This window comes from Symsagittifera roscoffensis, chromosome 5 (assembly GCF_963678635.1).
Source record: "Symsagittifera roscoffensis chromosome 5, txSymRosc1.1, whole genome shotgun sequence".
Classification (NCBI taxonomy): domain Eukaryota; kingdom Metazoa; phylum Xenacoelomorpha; order Acoela; family Convolutidae; genus Symsagittifera; species Symsagittifera roscoffensis.
Window position 1 is genome coordinate 19,327,368 of NC_087066.1, and position 14,552 is coordinate 19,341,919.

General features: G+C 34.3%; 3 protein-coding genes across 3 annotated transcripts in view; 2 read left to right on the forward strand and 1 right to left on the reverse strand.

Annotated features, from left to right (window-relative positions):
- The window catches only part of LOC134846052 (dolichyl-diphosphooligosaccharide--protein glycosyltransferase subunit STT3B-like), a 382,597-nt gene that overhangs the window by 252,651 nt on the left and 115,394 nt on the right, over window positions 1-14,552 (forward strand). The window lies entirely within an intron of this gene.
- The window catches only part of LOC134846055 (pyruvate dehydrogenase E1 component subunit beta, mitochondrial-like), a 428,722-nt gene that overhangs the window by 100,535 nt on the left and 313,635 nt on the right, over window positions 1-14,552 (forward strand). The gene's annotated exons all lie outside the window — the stretch shown is intronic.
- LOC134845932 (solute carrier family 25 member 32-like) lies at window positions 4,639-9,221 on the reverse strand. The gene is made up of 3 exons (XM_063863063.1): window positions 8,598-9,221; window positions 8,157-8,384; window positions 4,639-4,877 (listed from the first exon to the last, which is right to left on the reverse strand). Exons 1-3 carry the CDS (start codon window positions 9,207-9,209, stop codon window positions 4,752-4,754), a joined length of 966 nt encoding a protein of 321 aa, XP_063719133.1. The 5' UTR covers window positions 9,210-9,221; the 3' UTR covers window positions 4,639-4,751.

Genomic DNA, 14,552 nt, shown 5'->3' on the forward strand with positions numbered 1-14,552 from the left:
ACTACAACAAACGACATATCTGGAAAACTACAGGGATAAAGATTTGAGCAATCAACTTTGGAGGTAAGAATAGCAACTCCAAAACATTATTGCAAATACCCAGCTACAAATTTTCTAAAAAATGAAAAAGAAATCATAAAAACGTCATATCTTGAAAACTAAAAAGATTTAAGCGACAGGATTCGCAATCCTTGAGAGTGCTCTGACAGCGCCCAACTACAGGCTTGGGAATTTCAAATTCTGTGAATTATTTTGTAATTTGGGTTTTGTGACATTTTTTGAAAAAATCTTCGTATCTCTTACATTAAAAAGATTTGGACATTCATAATTGTAGGCAAAATTCGCAACCCCTCGGCGAAGCCTGACTGCATCCCACTTTTGGGTTGCTAACATGAAACTTTGTGAAATGAAAAAAAAAGCTGGAAAATCGAAAAAAATTTCTAAGTATTGCATTATATTAGCGATAGCGCTTCCAATAATCAATTGGCTGGCAAATAAATAGTTGTTGTTCTGATCAAGCTATCCAAGCAATGAAACTTTAAGCTATTTCAAGTTCAGCCGTTTCTTTAATTGGTTTGAAAGACTTAAGGTTTCATAGAACAAATAGGTTCCCAAAAAATGAAGTTTTTTCTAAGCAAGCTTTTCAAGCTATGAAACTTTAAATATTCCAAAATGTTTCATGAAGTAAATCCGATGGCGAAACCAATTCGAGAAAAAAGTAAAATTTATCTCGGCAAGCTATTAAAGCAAGAAAACTTTGAAAAAAATTCCGGTTGTTTCATAGAGCGAATCAGTTAGCGAAAAGTAAAGCTTTTCTTAGTAAACTACTCAAGCGATAAAACTTTGAAACATGTCAGGTTACTCCACACAGCGAACTGGTTCGCATAAGATTCAAGTTTTTCTTTGCAAACTATTTAAACCCTGAACCATTTCCAAGTTATTGCATAGACTGATTTGATTTGCGAAATTTTAAGTTTTTCTACGCACTATTCGAGCTACGAAACTTTGAAATATTTCAATTCATAGAATGAAGGCTAGCTATTAAATTTATGCTTTGAAACACTTCAATTTATTTCGAAGAACGAATCGGTTCACAAAAAGCTAATTTTTTAAGCAAGCTATTCAAGCTTTGAAACGTTTCAAGCTATTTCATAGACCAAATCCGTTTAAAAAAGTTCAAGTTTTTCGAAGCAAGTTATTCCAGCTATAAAATTTTGAAACAAACTACAGCGAATCGGGTAGCAAAAAATGATATTTCATTTCAACCAACGAAATTTCAATTTGTCTAAGCAAGCTATTCAAGCTCTGAAACTTTGAATTTTTCAAGTTATATCAGAGATCAAATCGGTTAGCGAAAAGTTAGTTTTGGTAAGCAAGCTAACAAAGCTAAAAATTTTTTTTTAAATTCAATTTACTTCCAAGACTGAATCAATTTGTGATAAGTTTGCCTACAAAATTTTGCAAAAAGCTTTGAAAAAGCTTAAGCTTTTCACAAAACGATACGATCTATGAAATAGCTTGAAATTATTCAAAGTTTTTCTGAGCACGCTATAAATGACATGAAACTTTGAAAAATGTCGAGGTGTTTCATGGAAAAAAACGACTGGCGAGAAGTTTCAGCTATCGCCAGTGTATTATAATCAGACTTAAAACTCAGTTCGGCGATGATTTAACATATTTCTAATTTGAACAAGCAAAGTATAAGTTAATTTATTTTCTATTCAAAAGCAGCAGTATTCCTTGATCAATATCTAGTTCTTTGATCTGTCCGGAAACTTTCCATTTAGGATTCCTCAAAGAAATTGGGCAAGTTTGGATTGCTTTAAAAAAGGGTAGAACGGCAATAAGTGTATCGCGTAGCACAGGGTAGAATAGCAGAAAGTTAGATTGCACTTAAGTGCAATGTCATGTAACCCAATCGCACAATTGACACTATGATTCGTCAAAGTCACCAACACAATGTTCATCAAAAATGGACCACTAATCCAGCATAACAGTGTGGATTAGTTTAAAAAATGTCATTTTCCAGACAATTTCAGGTCTAGAAATTAACTTGCGACTCACAGCCGTTCATGTGCATTTGTGTAGTTATGCTCAGGAAATTTTGTCAGCGAAGCTTAAGTAAACGCCGGTTGCTGGCAAGTAGCACATATGGTTCTTACCACAAACTTACAAACTTTCGTTTTTCTCGATCTGTGTCGTTTTAAGTTCTTCTAAGCAAGCAATTAGTAAGCAAGCTTGATCTTTCAATTTTGAAGTTCTTAGCAAGCAATTAAAGCTCTGAAATTTTGAAATAAATCAAGTTATTTCAAAGGGCAAATCGATTTGCAAAAAGTTTGCCTAAAAAAGTTTGCAAAAAGTTTCTAAAAAGCTCAAGCTTTTCGCAAAACGATACGATCTATAAAATAGCTTGAAATACTTCAAAGTTCTTCTGAGTACGCTATAACTGTGATGAAACTTTGAAATATGTCAAGTTGTTTCATAGAAAAAAACGACTGGCGAGAAATTTCAGTTTTTCTAAGCAAGCTATTGAGACAATGAAACTTCGAATGATCTCAAATTTTCACAAAGCAAATCGATAGGTGAAAAGTTTATGTTTTTCTAAACAAGCTATGCAAGCGATGAAACTTTGAATTATTTCAACACATTTCAAAGGGCCAATCGGTTTGCAACAGCTAGTTTTTTTTAGCAAGGAGGTTGCCGTTTTTAATTGGTTTGTTTCAGAATCAAATGAATCTGAAATGACAAAATTTTGAAAAAATGGACAGGCACTGTCTAGCCTTGAAAATGAATTGAGTTGATCTAGTTTGAAAAATTGAATTTATGTTAAAAAATCTAGAATATTCCAGACTCAAGAAAATTTGAAAGTTCTAGAACATTCTTGGCCTTCTCTTAATCTTTATATTCAAAAAATTTTCAGCGTTGCATTCGACAAAGCTAAAACACTGCGTTCAGTTAAGCATTGCGTCCATAGCGCATTCCGAATTTCATTTAACATATGAAATTATACATCAAAAATTCTTTTGTTAAACATGCAAAAATAATACGTTGAAGAAACTTAAACGTGGCAAGATAGTGAAGCCCGTATTTCAATACATACACAGAGGCGATGCTTCGCTTCGCAAACACTTGCGGGAACACGACAAACAGCAGCTCTAAAGTGCAATAATAAAAATTATAAATAAGCCTCGAACTAGTAAAAAAAAAAATCGGCTACCTCTGATATTCGAACTTGCTACCAAGAGATTAAGAGTCTCACACACTAACGACTCAGCCACGGAAGCTTAATAGACACCAAACACTAGTCACAATTAAAGCAGAGAAGGCCACATTCCAATGCTACAGTGAAATTTCCAAAAAAGTGAACAATTTTATTTGCTAAGTAGGTTAGAAAAAAAAGAAGGCTCGTAATAACACACTATGCTGATCGCAAGTGTAAGTAAACTGAGAAAAGATCAACTATAATTGAAATTTAAAAAAGCTTGAAATTTGAAAGAGCCGACAAATTGATTTGACCTAGTAACCGATTGCAACAAACTTGCTATCGCCAGTGTATTATAATCAGACTAAAAACTCAGTTCGGTCATAATTTAACTGATTTCTAAATTGAACAAGCAAAATCTAAGTTAAACTGTTTTCTATTCAAATGCAGCAGTATTCCTTGATCAAAATTACTAGTTTTTGATCTGTCCGGAAACTTTCTATTAAGGATTCCTCAAAGGAATTGGGCAAGTTTGGATTGCGTTAAGAAAAGGGTAGAACTGCATTAAGTGGATCTGGTCGTACAGGGTAGAATGGCGAATGGCAGAAAGTTAGATTGCAATAAAATGCAATGTCATGTAACCCAATCGTACAATTGACACTATGATTAGTCAAAGTCATCAACAAAATGTTTATCAAAAATGGACCAGTAATCCAGCATAACAGTGAGGACTAGTTTAAAAAAATGCCACTTTCCAAACAATTTCAGGTCTGGAAATTAACTTGCGACTCACAGTCGCTCATGTGTATTTGTGTGGCTATGCTCAGGAACTTTTGTCAGCGAAGCTTAAGTAAACGCCGATTGCTGGCAAGTAGCACAGATGGTTCCTACCACAAACTTACAAAATTTCGTTTTTTTTCTCGATCTGAGTCGTTTTTATATTCGTGATGTGGTAAGAGGATCCGAACAAACGCCGAGAGCTTAGTCATAATCAAAACTGATGGTTAAAAAAGGTATATCCGACAACAGCTTTCAGCGAAAATAAAAAATCAAAAAATTTTATATTCAAGTAAGCAAACACCGAAACTAATTTTACTGGAGTAAAACTGAGTTTTCACGGCTTAAATAAAATTACTGGCCTAAAATAAGCCTGCTGTTTACTTTATTTGCTCCAGATTAGGCAAAATTGAAAAATTTCAAATAAATTGAAAATCAGTTAACAGTTAGTGACAAATTTTTCTCCGCTTATTCAGTGGAATCGATACGACGTAATTTAACGGTTATGATTGAAACTGTTCTGTTCTGGTTCACTGACACTTTGGAAGACTTCCATTCAAAAAACCTTTATGGTAATGATATCACCGAATCATCAATGCGCAGCATTGGTTATTACATTAGTTAACATTATGAGCAAATCATGGCTGTAGCTCAGCTGGCCCACCATCAAAGGGCTCAGTTAGTATACTCTCCATCTTCTTTACAATTTCCGAACCATGTTTGCTAGGCGCTGCAGGTAGCTAATCGACTGTCTTTGAAGCATAGATATCCATCACTTGAAGGCACTGCTGAACTCTTCGTAAACGACGAAAGTGATGCATGTAGCAGGCACCACTCGAACCATACTTGGGAGGAGTCCCTTGTAGAAGCCACGCATTCCTTCTTGCGTATAGGTGTACTAAACAGATTAATCTTAAAAATATCTAGCGCATGACTCGCACCTCCGGTGTTTTAAATAGATTGTTGAACTGGAAAAGTGCTTCCAAAAACGCATTCAAGACAAAACGATATTTAACTCAACCGTCAAATTAATCTGGGTCCATTCATCAGGATGTTCTATTTCAATTATTGAACTATTTATAAAGTCAACTTTTAGGTTATTTTTCACCAAAATGGTCATATCTTCATACTACTGAGTTTCATCGGATATGTAAATCTTTAACACAAAAAGGAACCCTAAAAATTTCCGCAGCATACAGAGATTTTCTTTATATTTTCGGCAAGGTTCAAAAGTTCTAACATCAATTATATTTATTTGAAAAAATATTCTTTGATATACTGAAATATTTGAAAAACATGAAATTGTCATGAAGTCTCAGAAAATAAAATTGAAAATTTCAAATAGAAGCCAAAATTGCTTGTTGAAAATTTCAAGTTTTGTTAGTTGTTTTAATCTAAAGAAATCAAAAATCGTTAAACACCATACCTCGGAAACCAAAAGTATTGTAGCAATTTTATTTTGAGGCCAGATTTGTGAATAAGAAAACCAAGAGTGTACCAAAAAACACCATAACATAAGGAGACTTTCAAATTTTTCGTAAGCATGAGTTTTTTGAAATAAAAATAAAATAAAAAAACGCCGTATCACGGAAACTAAATAATTTGAGCAGTTACATTTGGAGACGAAATTCAAAATCTTCGAGTATACCTTGCGGCAGCCCGAGAGGTAGAGAATTTCATGCTTTACTTCTTGAAAAAAAATCAAGTTGTTTGAAAACAAAATAATTTAAAAAATTATAAAAACACCATATCTCGAAAACAAAGAAGAAATAAGCAGTTAAATTTCGAGGCGGGATTTTCAACCCTTGAGTGTAACACGACAACCCCTGACAACAGCTCACCATAAGGTAAAGAATTTCAAGTGTTTTTTTTTTTCATACCCAAGTTCTTTGAAAAAAATCTCAAAACCAGAAGGATTGCAGCAGTAAAATTTGGCTGCCCGACTTTTTGCAACTCCCGGGTAAACCCTGACAGCACCCCGCCATACTGTTGATATAGAGTTTTTTAGTGTTTTGTAAACGTTAGTTTTTTGAAAAAAAAACTGAAATCATAAAAACGCCATTTCTCAAAAACCAAAGGGATTTGAGCAGTTATATTCAGAGGGAAGAATTCAAACTCCATAGTGTACCCTGAGAGCGCCCCATGAAAAGTTTAGAGTTCCAAAGCCTGTAAGTTTTTTTTCGTATGTAATTTTTTGGAAAAAGAAAAAATAAAAAAAACCATAACTCAAAAACTAAAAGAAGCTTATTGAAGTTTGAAGCTTACCAAAAGAAGTTTGAATTGCGAAACAAGGAAAAACTGTTCAGTTAAATCAATCACTTTTCAACAGCTGTATTATAGTTAATAAAAACAGATGACCTTGGAAATTCAAAAGATTGAAATCGACAGAGAGGCGAAGCAAAGCTTCGCACCACTTGCGATACAACACAAACAACAAAACATTAGTCGAAGTTTCGAAACTTTGACTTGTTTGAAGGCCATAACTTTGTTCGTTAACAAATTGTGCATAGCCAATTATAAACGTAGACTTTCAACAACCCTTTGTTTCGATTGAACCTATGATATCAGATTTGTCAGGATAGTTAGCGAGAAAAATCTAAGAAATGATCAAAAATCCAAAAATTTTACATTCCCAGAATCATAGCGACTACACCCAGAAACAAACAGTAAAAAATCAAAAAGTTCAAGGGCCATATCTTTTGATGTCAGAAAAATTTGGGCGTAGCCGCATAAGCAAATGAGCTTTCCCCATCCCGTTCTTTGAATTGAACCCAAAATCTCAGATATACCGGCATAGAAGTTTTTCAGAATTCTCAAAAAGTTAGAAAAACGGTCTAAAAATCAAAAATTTGACCTTTCCGAAAGCGATAAAATTTGTGTCGAAAAAGTTGGGCGTAAAAAGAAAGCGAAGGGGCGTCCTACAACCCGTTCTTTGGTTTGAACCCAAAATCTCAGATATGAGAGGGTATCTTTTGGTTACATTCATGAAATTTAAAAAAAAACGCTCAAAAAAATCAAAAATTTGACTTTTCCAAGGACAATAATTTTTTGTGTAAAAATCAAGAAAAGCCCCGCTAATGCAGGGGGTATCCCACTACCCGTTATCTCCATTGAACCCACAACCTCAGGTTTTTGAGAAAAATTTTAAAAAGATTCAAAAAAGGGTAGAACAAAATCGGAATATTCCGAGGACCATAATATTATATGTAGAAAAAAATTGGGAGTATCACGAAAGTAAAAGAGCTTCCCACTACCGGTATTTTGGATTGAACCCAAAATCTCAGATATGAGAGGGTAATTTTTTGGTTGAATTCATAAAATTAAAAAAAAAACGCTCAAAAAATCGTCTTTTCCGAAAACGATAACTTTTTGTCTAGAAAAACTGTGAGTGGCTACGCTAATGCAGGGAAGCATCTTACTACCCACTATATCCATTGAACACAATATCAGATTTTGAGTGGTTAGTTTTCGAGAAAAGTCAGAAATATTCACAAAACTGTCAAAAATCAAATTTTTGACAATCTCGAGAGCCATAACTTTATGTGTAAGAAAAATTAGGCGTAACCGCATATGAAGGGAGCTTTTCAAAACCATTCTATTCATTGAAAGCAAAAACTCAGATGTGAGAGGAGTTTTTTTTCGAAAAAAAAAATCAAAAATATGGGTCAAATATTCGCCCACAAAAATATGGGTCAAATATTCCCCCGCAGACTTTTTCGAAGGCTGTTGACAGAGGTGTCAAGTAAAAAGAGACTATAGGGGAGTATGCAAGCTCATAGGTGAGTAGGCGGTCTTTTAGTGATACCACTTTTCTGAAAATCAGTAGAAGTTTAAGATAAAACAAGCGTAATAAAACATATTGAACGTTGCAACATATTGGCATTTCATTAAACTGGTCACTTCTTAAACATGTGTCAAGCATGTTCTTAAACATGTGAGAAACGCCAATCATTCCATTGGGTTGACACAAAAACGAAAATTATATCAGTTCACTATCGATTGAAGAACTCAATCTGAAAAAAAAACTGTTATTCAATCAATGGCGGATTCCATAAGTCTCTTTTAACTCTAGGTAACTTTTATTATGGTGGACTATTTTGCGCATTTATACTCAACCTACAATTAAATATCCATAACACTCGCAAATCACGTGCAAGTGTAATAGTTGATGTGGTACCTTAACTACATGAGCGACTCCGTGCTGTACTCTATGTTGGTCCTGGAGCCTCGCCCTGACTACCTGGTAGGGATAAGTGATCACTACTGCGAAGAACTTTGAGGAGGCGGAGAAAAGCAGGTACCACTTCGTGGCCAACTTAACCTCTTCTGAGGAGTGTTTTTGATTGCTCGCATTTGAGGAGTACTTTCTCCGATGCCATTTCTTCATTTCTTCGTACGCCATAAACTATCAACATAGGAATATTTAGATTGACAGCTACGACAATGCATGCATATTTGCTACAAAAAATTGCGAATAATAGAGAAAAACAAGAACTTGGAAGAAATCGTTTTACTTTGTGTAAAATTACGGAAGTTTAGGGTTCTTTTGAATTAACCAAAAAACATTCACAAACTTTTTGGTTTTGGTCTCTATTTAGAATGCCATTATAATACTTACTTGAAAAGCTCCATGAGAAACCCCAATTAAACCAGCTGAGAACCCACTGTACAACCCCTTCACACCCTCCAGTCTGTATGTCTTCAGTAAACAATCAACAAATCCCCGATACATCACAACTTGACCTCTCGGCTTAGCACTCGGCCCATTAGCCGAATTAGACTCGTACTGTAAACAAAGTCTCGTCTTCGCTACCCAAACTGGGTTAGTAAACGCCAGTGTCACTGCGCCGGATAAGGCAGCGGAAAACATATGCGTTCCAGGTGACAAAATCTTCGGTTGTGAAGTTCCGTCATTTGCCCAAAACTTTTTAAATGCGTTATAAAAATAAAAGTATAATCCCCAGGATGCACTGGCTCCAATTAAGTTAGGAGTCACGCCTTGATAGAACCCGAAAACACCTCCATTTTTGTAAATAGACTTGCAAATATGTCTGATGTTTTCGTAATAGGGTCGTGACTTGAAACCATCGTTGACTGCTAGACGTATTTTGACAATGTCTAGGGGGTGACAACATAGAGTGGACGTTAGGCCTCCCGTTAGACCGGCCGCTAGATCGACTGACCTGAAGTTTTTAAAGAACTCGCCCAGCGCATCTTTTGAGACTTGCATCCAAGTCGACCTGAAACTGAAATTCACATATCAAAAAATGGGTCGTGGAAGTACTTACGGGTCGAGTTTTGTTGCATTTCAGCTTGGAACATCATTATTTAACGCATCTTTAAAACAAATTTCATAGCAAAAAAAAACAACTACTTGTAGACAGACCCTAGAGTTTTTCAAACAGCCTCTAAAAATAAGTTTTGAATAGCTGAAAAACTAAAATACCAGATTTTCATCTTCACATGTGGCCATATTTGCAATAGGGCTGTACTGTATTCAAGAATTTATAATCTATAGACATCCGTGCATTCATTTTCAACTTTCAAAAGCTTTGTACCCAATGTAAAAATATGCTTGCAAGTAAAAGATTTTGAAATAGAAAACTATTTATAACGACCTTCTACATCAGTAGTCGAATAAGCGTTGTTTTGTAGATACAGGGATATTTCGTGACACACCCAAATTGCTTTTTGTGTTTTTCCGACAACCACCTTGTTCAAAATCCTTGATAAAAACTGAATACAAACCTTTCTTGTTTCGAAATCCGCTCAACACGATATAGACGAAAAGAGAAACCAAATCAAGACATTCAACGTGATATCAATTATAAAAGCTACATGAATGCAAATATATTTGTTTGAATCACTCTCAATTGATAGGCGATGAATGATTAATTAATTGTTTAACTAAAAAAACTTTGGCGCTAAGCAGTCATTACCAGTCTTTTCATAGGGTGTGTCCAACATCTTGGACAAAACCATATCTATTTTCTAAGAACGTTTTATTTTTCGAATTGTTTTTAGCGCCCAAAAAAAAAGTTTTTTGTTTCCTTTAAACTTGGGCTACAATATTGCAAACTCAATGCATTGAATATCTAAAAAGAATTGTTCAGCACCTCGTCGAAGTTATGCGGGCTGTTAGATTTGTGTGCAACGCTAGATTCCAGAAATATTACAATAACCAAAGAGAGTTGAGGGCGATACCATTTATAATGCTTGAATAACAGGTTTTTGTTCTGCTCATCATCATATCATAGGCGATGATTCATTGATTAATTGGTTACTTTTCTCAGCATCTTTTTTCAAATTTTTGCGGGTTGCTAGATTTGTATGCAAAACTAGACTCCAGCGAGTTCAACTACGCTCATAAAATCATTCCAATTTGAGGCAAACTAATTAATTCAACTAACTTTTTGGTGGGTAGACTCAAATTTTTTTATCCAAAAAAAACGAAGCAGGTGAGAAAAATTTAGCAGCAAAAGGAAAATTTTGGTACAGCAAAGTTACACTTCCGAAACACAAGCGATGAAACAGCAAAGAGTAGCACTAAAATGGTGAAAAAACAAGGCTCGTTTCAAGCTTCCCATCCCCGTTGAAAAATTACTACATAAAGCTGTTTAAAAATGGTTTAAACGGCAATCTGCAAGAAAAAAATATTGTTAAAATTTGTTCAATCGAAGATTGGAAAAGAGTAATGAACGCAAGTAAACATAAAAAAATTACTGACTCTGTTTAAAAATCTCGACTTTCGATTTTCAAAGAAAAAATAGATGCCCTTTAAGCTCTTTGAATTTCTAGAACAATTTATTATTGGTGCTTTTTTGATAACATTTACCCTACTAGAGAAAACTGGATCAACAGGTACAGTTTTAATTCCGCTGGAAAACTTTAAATTTAAATTCCACTTTCGAAACTAGAAATCGTACATTTTTTGCGCCATTTCCACGTTCGTATTTGGAGAGCGCAATTTACGTCATTTTCAGCAGATGAATTTCGATTGAACTCAAAAAGTGCATTAAACCTAAGTGCATCAATATTTTCAGACGTTTTCCTGAAAAAAATCAGCAAGACATATATAAGAGTATTCACTACGTTCATTACTCTTAAAAACAAAGAGGGGGACTCGAAAAGAGCCAAAGTAAACACAAGAAAAATAATAATTTAGACTTTTGCCGGAATCGAATCACAAAACTGAAGACTAAGTGTCGCATGTCGTCGTATCTGAGCCACTTGTGTCTATGAGTAAGCTCTTGCACAGCCTGGTCCACGGGCGTATAAATTATTCGAATTATGCTTGATTAGGCCAGGGCTCTATTGATTTATTTAAAGGCGACTGAGATAAACGCGCAATCAAAATCTATAGTGCAATATGTATATGTATAAGTTTGAAACATTAGAAAATATAGCTTTGTTTACCATAAAATTACACCTGTTAGCAGTTTAGGTAAAAAATACCTTACATTGAAATTATTACAATGGCTATTTCTCATATTTCAGTGAAAAAGCCAGAACAAACATACGGGTATGTCGAAACTTAGTCGAAAATTTCGACACAGGCTTAGCGGAGATTCGTGCCATTTGCAATACAAAAATGATTAAAACCCAAGAGCACAGTACCAAACTTCAAAAATCGGAGTCAAATTTATATCGAGACCTTGGCATCGTATCACAAAATCCGAAAATAAAACATAGGATAACCAATTGGATCTAAGCATACAATGATTGAATAGATGGAAGCCAACATTTTCAGCCGGAATTTTGAAAACAAACAAAAATTCAAGAAGAAGTTTTCGAAACTTTTGATTAAAACACTGAGGTGAAGCGAAGCTTTGCAACACTTGCGATACAACGCAAGCATAGCAATGCAATCTACCAAATAGAAAATCAGACGGAAACAACTAATCAGAAGCAAAAAAAATTGGGAAAAAATCTGATAATAACTACATCTACAAAACTTCATGTTTGATTGCACTGATTTTCCATTTCAAGTTCACACAGTCGAGAAAAACAATCACCCGTTTCAAAGAAACTATCAGTATAATAAACCGAGCGGCAATTTATCCCGCAAAACTTCGAATTAACTCAAAGTATTGCTATCGTTACAAAACTATCAAGTTTTCAAAGTCGAACATGCCCAACCCTTTCATACCTGACCGCTTGTGAAATGTAGGAAAGCATAAATTCTGTTTCTTCTGTTCGACGATTAAGGCTATTAAAATTTTCAGTGAAACAATACAAATTGGAAAAATTTCAGCAAAATACAGAAAATATTCAAAATTAGTATTGCTAGAAATGCACATTACAAAACGAGTTTTAATAATAGAAAAAAATTGTTTCAACCAGGAAAATACATGCTTTGTAACTTAAGCAGACAAAAAAAGCATCTAAGATCAGAAAAAAAACCTTTCACATCCAAGAAAAAAAGATCCGGTCGAATTACAACTCCGAATTTCAGGATGCAAAAGCACGCGCTTTATTTCTTGGCCAAATCGGGATGGACCTGGATCTCATTGAGGTCCAATAAGAAAGCAAGTCAAAATCCTTGTTAATTTCTAGCAAAAATGGCTTCAAGAAAAAATTTGTTCGCGCTCAGTGAAATTATCGGCTAGTGGGGTAGAAACGTCCTTTTAAAGGTTCATATTGGATCTCCGAGAAAAGATCGGCAAACAGATGACGAAATTTCAGCAACAGCTAGAAAACTATAACTTTCACAACAAAATGTCCTCAATTCAAATACAAAAAGGTAAATTAGGGAACATTAGAAAATACTTCAAAAATCTAGATTGAAAAAATAAAGCAAAAAACGAAACACTCGCTTGTAACATGCAAAATATGCAAATAACCATTGATTGATTTTGCTGAAACCTTTTGCAGGATTCGAAAAGCAGCTTTGTAAATCCATCTGCTCAAAAAACCTTCACGTACGTGCATTAAAAAAAAACTAATTCAACCCGGGGAGGAAAAAAAACTAATTCAACCCGGGGAGGAAAAAAAACTTCAAGAATGTTATAAAGCTCTAAACTTCAATTCCAATTACTTCCGCAAAAACTGATATCATAACAAGTCAAGGTTTTCTGTTTCCAATTTTTTTATTAAGAAAACTAGTTAGCTTTGCAGTAAAATAAATAAACAAATATAACCCTATAGGTATTTGAACTCCACCAAAATCATTTATTCTGCAACGATTTAAGTATTGGAGGCAATACATTACACCCCAGAAAAAATTGCTACGCTATTATTCATTCGGCTTCTACTTTAAAGATAATAAAAAGATGAGAAATGATCATCTCAAAAAGTTGTATAACGGCAGAAACAAAGTTGTGTAAAGGTAGATAACTTTCAATTTCTTTTGTAGATTTTATATTTATTTCTATTCAAAAGCTGCCTTCAACAGCAAAACACTCTAAAATATTTTTTAGTGAACAATATAGTTTAAATGAGCTGCTTGGAAATGACATATCAGCCGAAACAAAAAGCCAAAAAAATATATGTATGCAAGCACCAATTTTGAACGAATCGAAAAATTTCAAAAAGTGTTTGATATCTTGCTAATTTTTTAAGCAAAAAACAAATGCAAAGTTTATTTTGAATTTTCAAAACAAAAATTCAATAGCTTAGTAGAATAGCAGAATATTTACAAAGAAAAATCATCGTGTAAGTAAAGAGACGTTCAATAAGACGAAAATCTGCAAATAAGTCTGCACTACGCTATCAACATTGCACCCCAAGGGCATTTTTATCATTTAGAACATTCGTCACGTCAATATGTTCGAAAGGTTCTTAAAAAGGAGAGTGTAATACCCGTTACAAAACCCTTGCTCATTTTACAATAACCTTGATAACACAAAAACAGTATTGCAAGCTAGCGGACAGAAAATGGAGACGGAAACCACGGTTGAGACGATTGAAGAAATAATTAAAAATAATTTCTATAAATCCAAATCTACGAAAAATTATGCATTTGTCTCACAAGCTCATTTTGAGAAAAAAATCAAAAACACATTTTCCAGCAATTAATAAGCATTCAAAAACATTTACTGGTCGGCAATACGCTACTCGAGCCAAAAACCAAAATAACAGAAAACTTTTAGCAAAACTGTTTCGAAATCTATAATTCTGTCTCAAAACTATTTTACCTTATTACTCCTGGCATAAAACTTTTTACACCATAACCAGTATATCCCAAAACTCCTGGCCGAAAAGAGCATGACAAGTTTTTAGTTCTTTGAACGACAAAAAAAAAGAAGTAACTAAACCAATAAAACATAACCCAAACAAGTTAGGCGAAAAAAGGAAACCAAAAAAAGGTATGCAAAATCAGAGTTGGTAATTTACAAATTACTGAAGCCGTTTATTTTACAATTGAAATTACTTGAACCAGAAGGAAAACCATGCATTGAAGAAAACACATTCGTCACTTGAGAGAGTAAGCCGACAAAAACAACAGGCGAAGCGGAGTTTCGCATCACTTGCGATACAACAAACATAAAAAACATAAGTCGAAAAAAATTAGAAAAATAGGTCTGCCAAAACGTTCGGATGTCTTGATGTAAGATCATTCCAGGCAAACATT